At 44.0% G+C, this 18356-nt stretch overlaps 1 protein-coding gene across 1 annotated transcript; it reads right to left on the reverse strand.

The window, feature by feature from the left end:
- Nucleotides 1-269: 269 nt before the first annotated feature.
- LOC130869381 (sp110 nuclear body protein-like) lies at nucleotides 270-17144 on the reverse strand. Its single transcript, XM_057761455.1, has 8 exons — nucleotides 17064-17144; nucleotides 14556-14720; nucleotides 13919-14087; nucleotides 8085-8351; nucleotides 6957-7034; nucleotides 5391-5606; nucleotides 2124-2192; nucleotides 270-788 (listed from the first exon to the last, which is right to left on the reverse strand). The coding sequence occupies exons 2-8, from the start codon at nucleotides 14700-14702 to the stop codon at nucleotides 640-642; spliced, it is 1095 nt and encodes a 364-aa protein (XP_057617438.1). The 5' UTR covers nucleotides 14703-14720; nucleotides 17064-17144; the 3' UTR covers nucleotides 270-639.
- Between the last annotated feature and the right edge of the window lie 1212 nt (nucleotides 17145-18356).

Raw genomic sequence — 18356 nt, forward strand, 5'->3', positions numbered from 1 at the left:
TCCCAACATTATCAAGGCCTACAGGAACATAGATTGATACCAATCTTCTAATTTTTGTTCAGAAATACTTTGTAGTTGTTGTTTTTTGCTTTTTGTTTTTCCAGAAAGGGTTTCTGTCATGGAAATAGTTCTATAGACCAGGCTGGCCTCGAACGCCGAGATTTCTCTGCCTCTTCTTCTCTGAGTGTGAGGATTAAAGATAAGCGTCACCACTACCTGGCTCAGAAATACCTTTTTATAAAGTTATATGACCAAACAACTTATTTCACTTTAAGTAAAAAATTTTTAATTATTGGTTTTAGCTATGAACAATGTACAAATAGGTAGACATAAACAACATAGACACGGACTTTTTGAAGTTCTTATATTTAATGTTGTAAAATCTAAAGGATAGACACCCTTTCTCTGCCTTAGGTCTCAGCTGTGATGACCTGTGGCTATGATCTTATGGTCTGTGGTTATGTTTCTTTAACAAAAACTCCTCAGCCACAGTAAACCATTGCTTCTCTTTGCCCCCTCTCACCTCCATCCTCATCCTTTCTCTCTCTTAATATTGAATTCATGAATCTCCCCACCCTGTGCCAGCTCTAAGGGACCCTGCCATACTGAGCCTTTCCAATGGCAGGTCCCACCGTAGCCTTATCCTGTGCTCTGGATAGCGGAACGTCCAGTCCTTTTCTGAGACCTGGTCACCATCCTCAAGTTCCTGGTTGAGTCATTCTTCCTCTGAGTCCTCTGATCCACCACTTTGAGCTTCTTCTGGACTCCTTGTCCAGATGAGGCCACCCCTGAGCCAAGAGAGACACATGAATGGATGTACCCCGTGGAACTTTCCTTCTTTCACAGACTTCTTTCCCCATTCCACCCTCCCTTCCAGATCTCCGTGCCTCACTTTTCTTTTACTGTTTTTTTTTTTCTGGTGTGCACCATGCTTTCTCCCCCCAAATATGTTCTCCATATGTTCTCACCCCAGGGAGCTCCCAGAAGAATTAACTAGATGAATATGGGGTTCTTTGGGGGGGGGGTGCTTTCTGTTTCATGTTTGTAAGACTCCTGAGCCATGAGGAGGTGCCATCAGAGCCCTGGGATTCTTCAGGTGGGGAGGGAGAGCCTTCCATGTAGCACGCATGTGCAGAACAGACAACATCCAAAGACCACAAGAAACCTCTCATGGATAAAGCGTAAAGAAGTACAGGAGGAACAGGCATAGTTCCTGCCATGAAGGCAGCTCCCAGGAGTGCCACTGGAGTATGTGGCTGAGGCCCAGGGGCTCTGCTGGTGGACCAGTGGGCTGCACTGAAGAGAGGGAGAGCACAGAGCTTTTCATTGCTGGGACTTAGGAAGTGGACATCATAGGCCAGCCACAGCCCACTGGCACAAGGGCTCCTCTCCAGAGTTCTTCTGGCACTTGCCCATGAGATGCCTGTGGTGGTTTCAAAGAAAATGTCCCCTAAAGGGAGTGGCATTATTAGGAGGTATGGCTTTGTTGGAGTAGGTGTGGACTTCTTGGAGGAAGTGTGTCTCTGTGGGGGTGTGCTTTGAGGTTTCATACATGCTTAAGCCATGCCCAGTATCTCAGACTACTTTTTGCTGCCTGCAGGTCAAGATGTAGGATTCCCAGCTACTTCTCCAGCACCATATCTGCCTGCAAACCACCATCTTGCACCATGATGATAATGGACTAAACGTCTGAAAATGTAAGACACCCAATTAAATGTATTTCCTTTATAAGAGTTGCTGTGGTTATGGTCTCTTTTCACAGTCAATAAACCCTAAGACACTTTCCCTTAGGGCTAGGACCCAGGCTCTTTTACATTTTATCACACAGAACGAAGTTGTTAACTCCCCCTTTAGTTGGGAAGGATGGTGCCATCCTCATGAACATAAAGAGGAAACTTGTTGCTCTCAGTCCTTCACCTTGCACCACTGCAACCTCCAATCAGAACAGAGTGCACTGGTTACTCAGTGACAAAACTGGTCGGGTGAAATTTAAAACCAGATCACCACACTATCCAACTCCTGTGTGCTTTCTCATTGAGTTAAGAGCAAACCTCATTCCTTCTACACCAGATTTTTGGCCCCTCAGGAACACCCTCCAGCCTCCCTTTGCCTCCTCATCTCACCTTGTGTGGGTCTTTTCTTCTGACGTCTTCTTTTGGGTGTTGACCAGATATCTCTTTTCCTTTTTTTTGCTAAGAAGAAAGAATACAAAGTCTTTTATAGTCACAAATATAGATCTGTCAGTCTTTCTTATTTAGAAGAATTAAATAATATTTTTCTTCAGTAATTGTGTGTATATGTATGTGTGTGCATGTGTATGTATGTGCTTGTGTGTGTATATGTATGTATACGTGTGTGTACATGTATATGTATGTATATATGTATATGTGCATGCATGTGTATGTGTGTATATGTGTGTGCCTTAACCTTGAGACAACTCTCCAAGCTCACCCCTAAACTTTTAAAAAATCAGCTGGAAAGGAGAGATCAGAGGTTGAACAAGAAGGAATAAACTTCAAGAACTTCTGTAGGACAATGGTCTTTTATCCTGTCACTCATATTATTTTTAATAAAATGTTGATTGCCAGTTTATAATTAATGTAAGCCTTTGTGTATTTCTTTGGGACTGAATGGCTGCAGGATCTGGCAGGACAAAACTCTCAGTCAACAAATGGTGCCCAACGTGTAAACAACCTCATCCACATAAAGCCTGAGAGAGCTTGGGAAGTAATTCTAGACAGAAGACAATAGAGTTAAGCAGGGCTTATTGATAGCAGCATTTCTCAGGTGGGCTCTGTTTGCTGGAGGCCAATGCATCTCTTTTAAGAGAGGCTTTCTGATTCAGCTTTAGCTGCAAAAACTTTGCAGCCCCTTTAAGAGGCACTGCCACAAAACACTTAAATGGTGTTTATGAATAGCTTACAGCATGCTTCTTGGTGGTGGCACAGACCTTGAAATACCATAGAGTTGTGACAATAAACATGGCTCTGGCCAGTGCCTCTGCCATGAGGCTAGAATCTCAGAAAGCTAGGGAATGGGCTGGATTCAGCCATCAAAGCCACTGCTTTAATCCTAGCCACATCACTTAGCAAATTATAGATTCATGTGGTCAGAAAAAGAGAGATACAGTAAAGATAGTTTCAGGCAAAAAAAGCCTCTAAACAATTTACAGTGTGTTTAAAAATATATGTAGGCTTTGGAAAGAAAAAAAAAGAAGGATAAAGTCTTTAAAAGAAAAAAAGAGAGAGTAGTTGGGTGTGGTAGCACACACCTTTAATCCCAGCATTTGGGAGGCAGAGGCATGAAGATTTCTGCGAGTTCAACAACAGCCTGGTCTACAAAGTGAATTTCAGGGCAAAGATATACAAAGAAACCCTGTTTCAAAAAGCCAAAAATTAAAAATAAAAATAAAAGAAATAAGAGTTTAAAATAAAGCCATGTAAAGATGAAAAACACACAGAGAATCTGGATACTGTATGTTATTATGTTCTCTTTGAATTGTCTGAATGCTGAGGAAGGAACAACAGCTGCTAAAAGATATTTGTTTATTATATGCTGCTGAATTAATCCAATATAGGCATTTTGAAAATAACTTGATTTCAAAATTGAAGTCAAAAGTTATGTTTCTTTGAAGAAGGGGTTTTGCTTTTGTTTCCACAGGAAATGAGAGGCTGTGGATTCATTCCCGGTTAAGAAAAAATCAGGTTTGATCAAAGAAGACCCCTGAGAAATCTCCAATAGGAGTGGATGGCCCAGATGTCTGAGTTCTACATCCAGAACAGATTCAAGATGCTGCCTGAGATGATCAAGCCTCACAGGATACCCCAGTCATGACTTGATCATAATTCTAAATTTTCTTTATGTCCCCATAAGATTATCAGCACCCCCAATCAGCAGGAAGTAGCCTTGAAAGCTACGCCCACATTCTCCCCAAATGGCTTATGGATATTTTCCTTTGTTTAGAATGTTGGTTACAAGTTGTTATGGATAATGGTCAGAAGAAAAGCTAAACAAAGGATATTAGATTCATAGTTTTTGTTTCTCTTTTTTTTAAGGGGGAAGTGCTGTGGACAATGGTCTTTTATTCTGTTACTTGTATTATTTTTAATAAAATGCTGATTGGCCTAGTAGCTCAGGCTTCTTATTAATTAATTCTTACATCTTACATTAACCCATTCTTGTGTGTGCTAGCCACGTGGCTTGGTACTTTTTTGGCGAGGCAGTCACATCTTGTGTCCTCTGCACCTGGGTGATGACTGCAGACTGAAACTTTCCTCTTCCCATAATTCTCATTGCCATGCCTATACTTCCTACCTGGCTATTGGCCAATCAGCATTTAGTTAAAATACAAGTGATAGGGTACAGACCATTGTCCCACAGAAGTAGCCCCCCCCCTTTTTTTAAACAAGTGTTAAAGTGAAAATTCTTGTATTAGTTATTGGAGAATTAAGCTAGGTTTGAATAATGGTAAGGCCTATGGATGGTTTTTGGACATAAGAAACCAAGAATTTGTGAAGGAAAAAGTAGCTAGATGTGAGGAGATAAAGACTGGAGCAGCTGGAGTACTGGGTGGTTTGCCTGCTTCTGTGACTCCCTGAAAGCATCCAGGACCAGCCTGCTACCCATGATGCCTTGAAGGCATCCAGGACCATGGCAGAAACTGAAGTGGGAGAAAATTAGGCTTAAAAAGCTCCAGGAAGCAATCGGGAAGCTATTGGAGGACACTAACAGAGTAGTCACAGAGTTTATTACTATCATTATTGTTATTATTACTGTTATTATATTTTTTGGTTGTGGGGGTGTTAGACACATGTGCCATGGTACCCATGTGGCAGGCAGGAGACAACTTGAATGAGTAGGTTCTGTTCCTCTGCCTTATAGATTTCAGGGATCAAATTCAGATCATCAGACCTGGTACCAGCCACCTCTAACCAATGAGCCATCTTGCTGGGCCAATAACAACACATATTTTAATTGAATGGTGACAACTCAAAAAAGGAAGCAGGAAATCAAAGAGTGAGAGAGGAAGTAGGTAGCCAGGTGGACATCCAAGCTGCTTGCCACCATGAGGTGTAAGTGAAGGATGGCAGAAGCTGCCTGAACATGACTCACGAGGAAGCAGTGTTCTGGCCAACTGTAGTTAATAAGGTTAGTGGAACAGACATGCTCAGCAGTTGAGGGATAGGAGTCCGGTGACTCTGAGGGATGCTTGGTTCACTATGTCTAAGTGCCCGCTTGTTACCTATCATTTTCACAAGGCCTTTGGGGAAGGTGGAAGGAAAAGAGAGGCTGCAGAAATGCTGTGGTTGTAGAACTGGTGGCATTGTAGATGCTGGGATGTGACAGAGCTGGAGAAGCAAGAAGCATCCTGAGGGAAAGAATGGCTATACCTTTCTTCTTTGCAGGAGTGCTGGTTGCTTCCTGGGCCATTCCCAGGTCATCTGGTGCTGGAGAATCTCCTTCCTGCTTTGCAGGAGTGCTGGGTGACTCCTGGGCCATTTCTAGGTCATTCGGAGCTGGAGAATCCTTTTTCTGCTTTGCAGGAGCGCTGGATGCTTCCTGGGCCATTTCCAGGTCATTCGGTGCTGGAGAATCATTTTTTGCCACTAGCAAAAGAAAACAGAACCCACCTCAGAGCTCAGAGTGTACTGAAGATATGTGTGAAGAAAGACAGTAGAAGAACTCTACCGAAAGGGAGTGAAGCCAGGGATCTGCCAGGACACAGGGCTCTGCCTTCATCTGACCTTGTTACTCTTTCTAAAACTTTTTGTGCCTGGGTGTTTGGCCTGCATGTGTGTCTGGGTACCACATGTGTGCCTGGTGGCCACAAAGGCCAGAATAGGGTGCCATATCCTTCAGGGCTGGAGTTACAGATGGTTATGAGCTACCATGTAGGTGCTGGAAATTGAACTCAGGTTCTCTGGAACAGCAGCCCGTGATCTTTGCCCCTGAGCCAATTTTCCAGCTCTGACCACCTTGTTGTTGTTACCTATGCATCTGTTAACAGCATTTTGAAATTCTGCTAACTTTGATGCAATAAGAAAAACAAAGGGGCTTGAAGCTGTAACAGATGAAGGTCCACCTCCTTAAGGCTGTCTGCTGCTTACACAACACTATGAAAATTGTCTTAACTTCTGGCCAGATACCTGAGGCACACTGTAAACCATTTACAGTTTACTGTAGAATTACTACTTTCAAAGTAATTTTTCTGTTCATATCATTTAATAACAAGCATTCTTAGCACTCTATATGATATAGAATTGACCAGCACCGAGGGTCTGCTCCAACAGTCAGGGTGACGTCAAAGTTATCCATACCAATTGTATCACCCATCACTGGGGATACACAGGGTTTCTGCTGTCTGTCTGTGTGGCATTTTGTTGGGGTCATTTTGAGTCTTATTGCAGTGACTTTGTCACAGAAGCAAGGTAACACAGTCCAGCCTTGCCTTGTCCTCTTCTCTCCTGGAGTCCACCACAGTCCTTTGTGGCTGAAGAATTCTCTCTCTTTGTCAATACCTTAACATTTTAACACTGATTCTTCAGCAACATTTTAGAGTCTGGCAGGCGTGAGTGGGCTTTCTGATCTTTGTGATAGGTTCCTACAAGTCTACCTTCCCGGTCCTTCGTCCTTGCCTTCCCCACAACTCTCTCTCTCCCTTCAGGAGCTCAGGGTTCCTGACTCCCTAAGCACCCAAGAAGAGGTAAGTTTAAACTATCCCAACCAAGACTACTAACAGTTAAATCAGTCTTAACCAGCATTACCTTGCACAGTGCCAGGGGAACGGGGAGGCTGCCCTCCTGAGTCTTCTTCCTCCTTAACCTTGGATGTTAAGTTGCCTTTGATCACTGGAGGAGGAAGGAAGATCTTGGGTTACGAGGCCTGGATGTCAGGGAGGAGAGTGGGTGGTGTAAATGCCCAGAAAAGGATGTCCTTTTAGGCCAAAGGCAAATTACCTGGGATGGGGCCTGGCAGACTGTGGGGCATCTCTGGAGAGTCATCTTTATCATTTCTCTGGGGGTCCACGGAGGATGCTGAGCAGAGGGAAGAAAAGAACCGAGGCTTTCAGGATGAGCAGGGAGGGACCAGAGTGGTAAAGAGAACAAAGGTGTTTCTAACTGACCAGTGAGGAACGCAGGCAACCTGGGTAAAGCAGGATAGAGAAGTAACAGCGAATGGTTGCTTACTCTTAATTAGCAACTCATAATTTACTAACAGTATTTCTTCTTTTTCTTTAAAAAAAAGGCAGAGGATGAGACCTTCTATTGTTGTTAGCTTTATGATTCTGTTGAACTTTGAGTGGCATGTATCAGAGGAGTGGAGGAAATGTCACTGAGTTCAAACAGGACTCTTTTATTCTCAGGCCTGGAGAGCAGGGAGTCCATAATACATATCTTTGGCAATGTCAGTAATACATCCTGCTATAGTTAATGTAACCCAACTTCATTATAATGGTATTTGGAGAAGGCAAGTGGCACAAGTCTGAAAGCTAAATCAGGTCCCACAGATTTTTAACGTTTTTATAATATTTTCTAATAATTTTAATAACATACATATGCCCTGGAATTGAATTAATCTAAAAATAAATATGGAGGGTTGGGCATGTAGGTCAGTGTTTGTCTAGCATGCAAGAGGTTCTCAACCTGTGGACTGCGACCCCTTTGGCAAACCTCTATCTTGAAAAATATTTGCATGACAATTTATAACAGTAAAAAAATTACAGACATTAAGTAGCAATGAAAATAATTTTTATGATTGAGCATCACCACAACTTGAGGAACTGTATTAAAGGGTCACAGCACTAGTAAGGTTGAGAAGCACGGCCCTAAAGGCTCAGGGAAGGTGAAGTACCAAAGCTAAGGGCAGAGGTTAGGGTGTACAGGTGTAGCAAGAAGGTGTTCTAGGATCTGAGCCTCCCTGGCCACTGGCGATGCTTGTTATTATCTTAGAAAGGGTTGCATGTAGGTGGAGAGGTGGGTGCATAGAAAGGAACAGATGAACAAAAGGCAGAAATCTGGGGTTCTAAGAGACAGGGAACAAGCATCTCAGGTACGGTTACAAGTTGTAGGAGATCTGTTTCTTGCCTGGAGTGGTCTTTCCTTCCTGCACGAAGTCAGCGGGAGGCACAGCTGGAGGAGAAGGACTGGGCTGCTCATCCAGGATCTCAGTGATTTGCTGTGAGGCTGCTGGGAGCTCACCGACTCTTGGTGCAGAGGACGGACGGCTTGGTGGAGATGGTTGTGGTGGCGGCAGTGGCAGCAGAGTCTGGACAGAGCGCCCTTCTGCTGGGACAGCTGGGGCTTTGGGTAGGGTCTGCGCACTTCTCTTATTCCATTCATGTGCAGTAACAACTGGAATTAGCAAAGGAACACACATCACGACACTGGAAGTTATCCAGCAGATGGGATTGCCTAGTGAATCTTTTCCCACAGCACAGGAGGCAGAGTTATTGATTTTCCCCAGGTGCACAGAACAGGTTCATCACCACCCATGTCCATTCTGTGGCTGCTTTTGGCTTTTATTTCATTTGGACACTCAGTGCTATTTAGTCCCCGATATATCACCAAAAATTGGGTGGACCATATAGAAATCTAGTACTGTAGAAGCTTCCTAAAATGTACACAAATATAAGTGGAATTTAAACAAAGTTATCATATAACATGGGAGACAATGCCCTGATAAGTTATTATATGCAACCAAATAAAACTCCTAGCTCGAGGAAAGCATCACATCTTTTTGAGTCATTGGCCAAAGGAGTACCCGAGGTTCCCCTGCCCCAAACATTACAGATCATTGCCAGTGATATTGGTTACTCTCCATAACCTGCTAATAAGACCCTATTGCTGAATACACCATACACTTATGCCATCTTGCAGGAAGAAATCACGCTAGTGTTCAACAAGAAGCTTCACCACCATGGACTAGCACTTTTAGTGCTGGAGGAGGTCCTATGCACACTACCAGAGGTGAAAAGTCATCATCAGTCTCACCCATCTAGGAGTGCTGTGAGTTACAATAATGAGTCACAATACTGCAACCTGCTGTACTCACTACTGCAATAATGGCCCAAATGTTATGGGGGTGACCAACTACCTTTCTATTGGATGTAAGGGCAGTTTTATGAGATCCAACCCACATTCAAGACTGTTAATATATCCAAATATCTAAGATTAGATAGGTCATGGACCTCAAGTAAAATCTACTACATTAATCTTCTAAATGAGCATAGCAACACAATCACTACTAATAATGTTTTGCTATGCTCGTCGTGATAGCTATTCTTGGCCATGAACTTGACTACATCTGGAATCACCTAAAACCCAAGTGACTGGGTACACCTGTGAGGGATTTTTCTTAATTAAATCATTGACATGGGAATCCCCATCTTAAATCTAAATCTTTTTTGGTGGTAAGTCCCACCTCTAATCTGGGACAATCTTCTGGAAGTTTATATAAAGGACATGGAAGAAGGAAGCTAGCTCTCTTTGCATGATTGTTCTTGCTGGCAAGAACTGGCACTAGAGCTTACTTCTTTGGGATTTCAGAGTATACTGAAGGCCAGCTAAGATACCCAGCCTCCTTGATTGAGCAACTACTGTATTATTGAACATTCCATCAGTAGACAGCCATTGTTTGACTAGCTGAACTACAGCCTGTAAACCATTTTAATAAATCCTCTTTCTATAAATTAATTATTATTTCTGTTCCTCTAGAGAACCCTAATACACCCATAGATCACTGCACTACTTAACCTTCGCCAGAGAAGCTTCTTCTTGTGGAAGGTAGGAATTAACACAGAGACCCACGGCTGGACAACATTCAGAGAGTGGGAGATGTCTTAGTTAGGGTTTCTAGTGCTGCAACAGAATACCATGACCAAAAAGCAAGTTGGAGAGGAAAGGGTTTATGTGGCTTACACTCCAGCATTGCTGTTCACCACTGAAGGAAGTCAGGACAAGACTCAAATGGGGCAGGACCCCAGAGGCAGGAGCTGATGCAGAGGCCATGGAGGGGAGCTGCTGACTGGCTTGCTCCCCATGGCTTGCTCAACCTGCTTTCTTATAGACTCTAGGACCAGCAGCCCAGGGGTGGCACCACCCACCGTGGGCTGGACCCTCCCCAATTGATCACTAAAAGAGAAAATGCCTTTCACCTGGATCTCATGGCAGCATTTCCTCAACTCTGGAGTACTCAGTTCTAAATGGGATATCTGTCACGTCCTCCCCTCAAAGCTCAGGGATCTACGCTAAAAAGGAGGTGCAATGAGCAGAGGTGGCAGCTTCATTTGCACACAAAGGGACTGGTGCATACTGAACTCACAGAGAATGTGTCAACATGCCCAAGACCAAGTCCAAACCAGACAAACATGTGAGCCCTGAGAATGGGAAGTGGGCACAAAGTTCTGCTTCTAACAAAGAAGCTATTTGCATCTAATACTTGATGGAAAAGGGAAAATCAGTTTTCATCAGTGGAATGACACTGGATATATCACTAACACTCCAGGTCAGGTCCCCATGCTGAGGAATAGTTGGCTAGCACAAGATGGACTCCATTTTTTTCTTTTTCTTTTTCTTATTTTTTTTTAGTTTTATTAGTGTCTATATGTGCTTTTTGTCTGTTTGTTTGTTCTGATTTGTTTTTTTGGGGGGGGTTGTTTGTTTTTTGTTTTTGTGGTTTTTCTAACATAGGGTTTCCTCTATGTAAAAGCCCGGGCTGCCTTAGAACTCACTCAATAGACCAAGCTGGTTTCAAACCCACAGAGATCTACCTGCCTCTGCTTGCCAAGTGTTGGGCTTAAAGGTGTATACTGGGCTTGAGTTTCCTAAGAGAGAGAAAGACTATGAAGTGGAGTGGGTAGAATGGGAGGAGCTGAAAGGAGTTGAGGGGGGAGAGGATGTGACCAAATGTTTAGAAAAGGTTTTGAAAGATGACAGCAAGGGTAAATAAATAAATAAATAAATAAATAAATAAATAAATAGAAGAAAGTTAAGCAAAACTGGTTTTGACACATAAAATTGGATATTTTGTACCCAGGGATTTAAGTTCCTGTAATTTTAGTTTTATAGAACTTAGTCAATTGTGCAAAATTTTAACATAAAATTCTAATTGTGCAATTTTAACAAAGGTTCCTATTTTAACAGATAAATATATCTCCCTGGAGTAAATGAAACAAAGTCTTCTTAGCAGAGTGTACTGAGACCTTGATCTTCGGTTTCTGCTCATTCCTGCAGGTCCTATTGCACCCTAAAATCTGGTCACTTCAGTGGGACAGACCTATGACCTTTGCCTCCATCCCAACACCAGGCCCTTGACTTTGCACACACTGTTCCCTTTAATAGATTGGGGCTGGTTTCTCTTAAGACTGTTTTTCATCATTTATTTCAGAAATAAAGATGCCTCGACCCACGCATGGGAAAAATCATGGACACAAACAAGATTCAGAACAAAACCACAGAGCAGCACTGGCGAGGAGATGAGCCCAGTCAGGTCTCAGAGGACCTCAGCGTATACTGGAAGCTCGTGTTCTCCTGGCCTTGCTGGGGCCAGATGCCTGGGCAGCTGCTCTGGTTTCGAGGTAAAGCCTACCCTCCACTGTTCTCTTAGCTTAAGGAATCATCTCTCCTCTGGGGAGGAGCCTTTAGATGGTGAAGTGTCATCCATGGTGACCCAGCGACGACAGTGTCACAATGCAGTGTGACCGTGTTGGACTCTGCTGGGTATGTTCTCTCCAGTCTCCAGTGGTTTTATTGCCTGGTGGTCCTCTTACTCCCGCTTCAACTCACCAGACCTGTTTCTGCCCTTCTTTTTATTCCTTTATTTATCCAGCTGCTATAGTTTAGATATCTAATGTCCCCTCAAAACTTAGGCATTATGGGTGTGGATTCCAGGGTGATTCTACAGACGTGGCTCTTGGCCCTTTGGGGGCTCAAATGACCTTTTCACAGGGATTGAATTTCAGATATCCTGCTTATAAGATATTTATATTATGGTTCATAACTGTAACAAAATTATGGTTATGAAGTAGCAATGAAAATAACTTTTTTTTTCTTTTTTTTTTTATTAATTTAATTATTAAAGATTTCTGCCTCTTTCCCGCCACCACCTCCCGTTCCCTCCCCCTCCCCCAATCAAGTCTTCCTTCCTCCTCAGCCCAAAGAGCAAGCAGGTTTCTCTGCCCTGTGGGAGGTCCAAGGACCACCCACCTCCATCCAGGTCTATTAAGGTAAGCATCCAAACTACCTGGGCTCCCACAAAGCCATTACATGCAATAGGATCAAGAACCCATTGCCATTGTTCTTCAGTTCTCAGTAGTCCTCATTGTCCATTATGTTCAGCGAGACCGGTTTTGTCCCATGCTTTTTCAGTCCCCAAATGGACGGAAATTGAAAACACTATCCTGAGTGAGGTAAGCCAGACCCAAAAAGAGGAACATGGGATGTACTCACTCATATTTGGTTTCTAGCCATAAATAAAGGACATTGAGACTATAATTCGTGACTCTAGAGAAGCTAAATAAGAAGGTGAACCCAAAGAAAAACATATAAGCATCCCCCTGAATATTAACCTTCATCAGGCGATGAAAGAAGACAGAGACAGAGACCAACATTGGAGCACTGGACTGAAGTCTCACGATCCAAAGGAGGAGCAGAAGGAGAGTGAGCACGAGCAAGGAACTCAGGACGGCGAGGGGTGCACCCACACACTGAGGCAATGGGGATGATCTACTGAAAATAACTTTAAGGCTGGGGGTCTCCACAACATAAGGAGCTATATTGCTTCAGGAAGTCAGGCTGAGAATCAGTGCACTACAGGGAAAGGCTGATACTTGAAGAGGAGGGGCTGACCAGCCCTGTTCGGTCACTGGAGCATCTCTTGAAGGGGATTATGGAATCCAAGTCTCTCGTCATTTTCAGAACACACAGTGAGCAGCTTTACTTCGTCACACATTCCTGCTGTGACACACTGCCTTGCTACAGGCTTCAACTATGACAGGCCAGAGTCCTCCCAAACCTCTTTCTCATTGTAAGCTAAATTATCTTGGGCATTGTGTGCCAGAGATAGGGCTCTGACAAACGTCCCAGCTCTTCCTATTCCATCACCCCTCATGCTGCATCCTTTCTCCTACCCTCTCTTTCCGTGACTGTGTCTGTCTCCCTCATCTTTACGAGCTCTCTTTCTTCTCTCCTCCAACCTTACAAGCTGCTTTCTTGATGGCTCTGTTGCCGTAGTGGTTACTATCTTAGCCTCTGTACTGGGAAATCCATATAGGCGTTCCCAGTGCTACTTCTAAAGCAAATCACTGTGGGAGTTCCCGCCGAACTTTCCTTGTCTGTCAAGAGCAGTTAACAATGACATCACAGGTTGTTTTAAGGACACATGAGATGATTATAGAAATTGTGCTGCACAACCACACTGTCTCAGAGAGATGCGCATTGAACCCGTTTCCCCCCTCTCCATCTCTAGAGCTCCCTGTCTTTCTTCCACATCTGACCTCTGGCACTTCTGTCACCTCAGGTGCTCCCTGGAGATGGCCCAGTACCTTACATTTTCAAGACTTGTGTGGCGGGCTCACACCAGTAACACCAGCACTTGGAAATAAGACCAAGGCAGAAGGACTACATTTCAGGCCCACCTGGGCTACATCATGAGACCTTGTCACAAACAAATTTATACCTGAACGAAAATTCACTGAGTAGCTGCAACAAAAACATCTGTGTCCTGTAAAAATTCACCTTGGGGCAACCGAGATCAAGGCAGCAAAGGCTACCCCTCCAGCTGCTTTTGTGAGTGAGTGTGATTTACCTTTTCACAGGAAGAACAGGCATTGGGATGCACATTCCACACTGGAAACAAACCCAGGCTTTTAGTATAGTAACACAGCACATGGAAAAGATTTTGGAGAAACCAAGCACGTTACCATTTTTGAAGCTTCTGAAAATTTCCCCCAGGCTGGGGTATTCGTGCAGGTTGACTTGGCTGAACAATGTCAGCAGCAGTGATGGGTGGAAAGTCCGCTCCAGACTGGTGAGAACATTGTGCACCACTCTAGATACAGGGACCAGATTCCGACAGGCTTCCAGAGATTCCTTCAAAGAGTGGAGCAAGGATGAATTAGTTTGAATGGTTCTTCACTGAGCTGAGAACTCTATATTTGTGGTTTTCTATATTGTAAGAAAGCTACTTTGGGCTACTGAGGCTGGCTAAGTGGGTAAAGGTGTTGGCCATCGAGCCTGAGGAAGGAAAGAACAGTCTACAAGTTGTCCTTTGACATGTCCATCACGCATGTGCCCACGTCCACCCCCAAACAAATACATGATTGTAATTAAAAAAAAAAAACAAACAGAAGCCATGCTTGATGACACACGCTTTTAATCCTAGGAGACAGACAGTTAGATCTCGAATGTTTTCTATTGAGGCCAGCGTGGTCTACAGAGTGAGGTCTAGGACAGCTAGGGCTACACAGAGAAGCCCTGGTGGGTTACAGGCCTAGATCTCAATAGTGGAGCATACTTAGTGGGGACTGGACTGCTTTGTGGAGGGTCCGCAGGCCTCACCTTGTACATTTTTTCAGTGATGAAGCAGTGGTCTCGGAGGGCTTCGAAGAAAGGGAAAGGCTTGTTGATGGCATAGGCAATCTCCAGCTTCGTCTGAATGAAGTGCTGGAGAAGAACCTCCTCAAAGGCCTTTGTCATAGTGAACATCCTGGGGAAAGAGGCAGGCTGAGGAGACAGAGGCAGAGGTTGTTCAGAGTATGGGGAGTTGCTCTTGTTGGAATGGGTACTTGAAGGTAGCCATCCTAGTCCTCAAGCATGTGCTATTCCCTGAGTGGTTGTTATGTCCAGCCTTTGTTCTTAGGATTTCACTGGTAGTAACTTCCTGAGTTCACAAAGTATGCAAGATGCTCACTGTCATCGCAACTATGTAGCTATGGAGAGCTCCAATGCAGACAAGGTGGGGTAACTCTCATGCTAGGTGATACAATGTGGACCGGGCTGAGAAGGTAACAAACCCTGACTTTCTTCTGGCTGCTTGGTTTACAGTTGAATGAATGCTTGACACTGAGCAGGGTTAGAACAGATCACTACACTGCAGCTGAGCCCATCCCGTACCAATGTTCTCAAGAAAAGGGACCGCCAAATGTGGGCAGTTAGAAACCTGGCCATATTTAGACACTGAAAAAAACCACATATTTTGACACAAACAGGCGACACAAAATAAAACCAGGAAGGGTGTGAAAAATAGTACTGGTCAAAGTGATGTCACCGTTTGGATTTATAAATCCACTTCATTCTTTCAGACAGACCTGTACCTGTTCCCATAACCATATGGCGTTCATAAAAACCGACCACTTCCAGATCATGAGGAAATAACTAGTCAGTTGTAATAGGACCAAAGCTTCCTAGGTGACACAGCATTGGCAAAGTATTGTAAAGGCAGAAGCTCTCGTAAACAGTGCCATCATTTGGGGGAGCTCTTGGTGTTCGACAGTCCTAGGAACTTCTTTGGTAAGTGCCCTATCACTGAGCTATGTCCCCAGCTAACACTGAAGTTTATTTTGTTTTATTTTTAAGCACAAAGCAGACAAGAATCCCCTCTTTCATCTTTTGTTAAATAGAATATTAAACTGTAATTAGTGAGTATTTCTAGGGATTTAATCCCAGTGGCAAACTAAGCAGCCCTGTTCATTTCTACTAATTTCCAAATTCCTTAACCTTGGCAGGGAAAAAAAATGAGGAAAGAAGAAGAAGGAGGAGGAGGAGAAGGAGAAGGAGAGAAGGATGAGGAAGATGAGGACTGTAGGGCAGGACGATGAAGTACCATCAGCAGCCTTCAGTCCTGTGAAAATCCTGGCAGTTGAGGATAGGTGTGAGAGAAAGTTGTTGACAGAGCTCAGGTGGAGAGAGGGGAGTCCAGAAGGGATACACCCTCTGGGCTCTGTTTAGGATGACTTACTATAGAGCAGGATTCAGACTAAGACAGTGACAGTGTTCTCATTCCTCACCTGCCAGGGTTTCCAGAGGATGAAAACCAGACCCCAGAGAGGTTAAGTAACAAAGCCCAAGGAAACCAATGGTACAGCAGAGTCTGTAATATTTTCACAAAATATTAGTGCAAGATACTGTATCTCAAACCTGACAAAATGACTCATAATCTCTCTGGAGTTTGAGGCCAGCCTGGTCTACATAGTAAGTTCCAGGACAGTCAGAGCTACATAGTGAAACTCTGTCTTCAAATAAAAACAGAAAAGAAAAAAAAAAAGATACTGTATCTCATAGACACCCACATCCAAGTTTTTATTATGTTAGAGGGTCTTACAAATAAATTAGGAAAAGGCAAACACACAGTAGGAAAGACAAAGCCCAAACAGAACAATCAATAAAATAAGCCACATGTACAGTAAGTGCATTAAAATACAGCAAGTGAGAGTAGCCAGGAAAGTGGGAACGACTTGACAGTACATATTCATATCAAAGTAGCCTACAGAGAAAACGGTAGTCACAATCCCTGATAATGGTAGAAAGGTAAACCAGCTCAAGGGTTCCCTGCCTCATTTTGTAATCAGTATCATGAACCCTAAAATATGAATCCCTTTGAATTTTCATGCACGGGAATGCATTTCAAGGAAATGAACATAAATTTATCAAAACAAACAAACAACACTTCGCCCCGCCCCCGAAAAAAAAAAAACCCGAAACCTCATAACAGGCTACAGAGACGCTCCGTATTTTTCTTTCTCATTATCTTCAAAATTAGGCAAATGCCTGGTAGATGCTGAAGGCACCACCCACCGTGGGAACATGCAGGGTTCAACCTCAGAAGCAAGCACAGGAAACTGTCCCCAACAGTCTTTAACTTTCCAAAAAGAAACTGTGTCTTAGCTTCTACTGCGCGCCCCTCCCAGCCCCTTATCCACCTCCTAGTAGATCCTAGGCACCCGCCCCACGACTCTGGAAAACACTACTTTGTCAAGAGACAGCCTGGGGACCCTAAAGTCCAGCAGGTAAAAGCTGATACCCAAGAATGAAGACTCCAGCTTTGCAGAACCCAAGAGCAGAACACACCTGGATGCTGGGCTGTCTCCTGTCTCCTAGGTTCACTAAAGCGGCCAGGGATCCTTTAAGGAGATCCTGGACCCTGCCAGGAGACGCCTTCCGGGAAATCTTGCTGCCCTGGCCTTGCCGCGTTGGGTTTCCAGAAAAGAAAACTGAAAGTGATCTCAGCACGCGGAGCAGGAAGAGAGCGCGCGCCACTTCTGTCCCCGTGTCCTCCCCCCTATCCCCCTCCTGCCTCGGACCTAGGGAATCCCCAGCAGCGTTAGTAGTTTGGGTTACAGAGGCCCTGCTGAGAAACCAGGCACTTCTGGAGTGCCCTAACAGACGGGGAAGTCTAAAGACCAGCTCCGGAGAACATGGAAGGGGGTTTCCACTGCCTCCTTCTCAATCCATTGCCTCGTTTTAATCTTTCCTGGTTTTAATCTTTGTGGAACACTGAAATGTTCTCAAATTGGATTGAGAATAAATTTGCTAGAAATCGTCAAATTGGAAACAACAATAACGCTAACCAGAGCTGACATGTTTAAAATGCCTAGAGTTTGTCAGAATAAGAAGAAAATTGAAATAAAAGGCAAGGAAGTGAACTCCACCCCCACCCCATCCCCAGCAGGTGAAGCCAGGCAGACCTTGGTCTGCACAGCCCTTTAAAGATCCCTGAGGAGCCTGAAGCAGGATCTTTGAGATGCTTTCAACTGAGAGTTCTGTGGAACTCTGCTACATTTCCCAAATGTATTGACCCACCGAGAACTTCCTCCCAGGACCCCCATGAGGACTCTGCGGCTTTAGATTTGGACCAAGGCTAGCCCACACAGAAGAGAGCCCCTCTGTTCTTCTTATGGAGGCACTAGTAGTCACATTCCAGCCAAGCACACTCAGAGCAGCAGACTTGACCCAGACTGTCCCAGGGATGGGGACTGAGAGAGGAGGGGGAACATGGCAAGTTCAAGTTCATGCAGGGTGTGTGGGGGCATGAGAGTAGGCTTGTGTGCCAGAAAAATGTCCCACCCCAAGAATCCTTTAGAGCCAGAAAAGCTATTACAGTAGACAGATATAAAAACGGACAAAAGATGTCATTATATACCAACATACTCAAGAATATAGTAATAATGCTAAAACCTCGCCTGGTCATTCACACCAAATGACAGCCTATTAAGACTATATATTTTAGCACAGTTTTATAGCTATGTAAAATATATTCATCTAAACTGATGATTTTGGTGAATTTCGCCAAATAAAATCATGCCACAAGGAAGACACAGGTCATCTCCCCCTTTACCCCTGTCTGAAAAAGGACCCTATTCT

This window comes from Chionomys nivalis, chromosome 2, assembly GCF_950005125.1.
Source record: "Chionomys nivalis chromosome 2, mChiNiv1.1, whole genome shotgun sequence".
NCBI lineage: Eukaryota > Metazoa > Chordata > Mammalia > Rodentia > Cricetidae > Chionomys > Chionomys nivalis.

Bases quoted from the DNA above. Each gene is read 5' to 3' on its own strand.
- LOC130869381 (XM_057761455.1), bottom strand. From the start codon at position 14,702: ATGTTCACTATGACAAAGGCCTTTGAGGAGGTTCTTCTCCAGCACTTC. The intron at 5,607-6,956 runs GTAATTTGCCTT...TTCTTTTGCTAG, and splicing joins TCTGCCAGGCCCCATCCCAG to TGGCAAAAAATGATTCTCCA. The intron at 2,193-5,390 runs GTATAGCCATTC...CTTTCTTCTTAG, and splicing joins CACTCCTGCAAAGAAGAAAG to CAAAAAAAAGGAAAAGAGAT.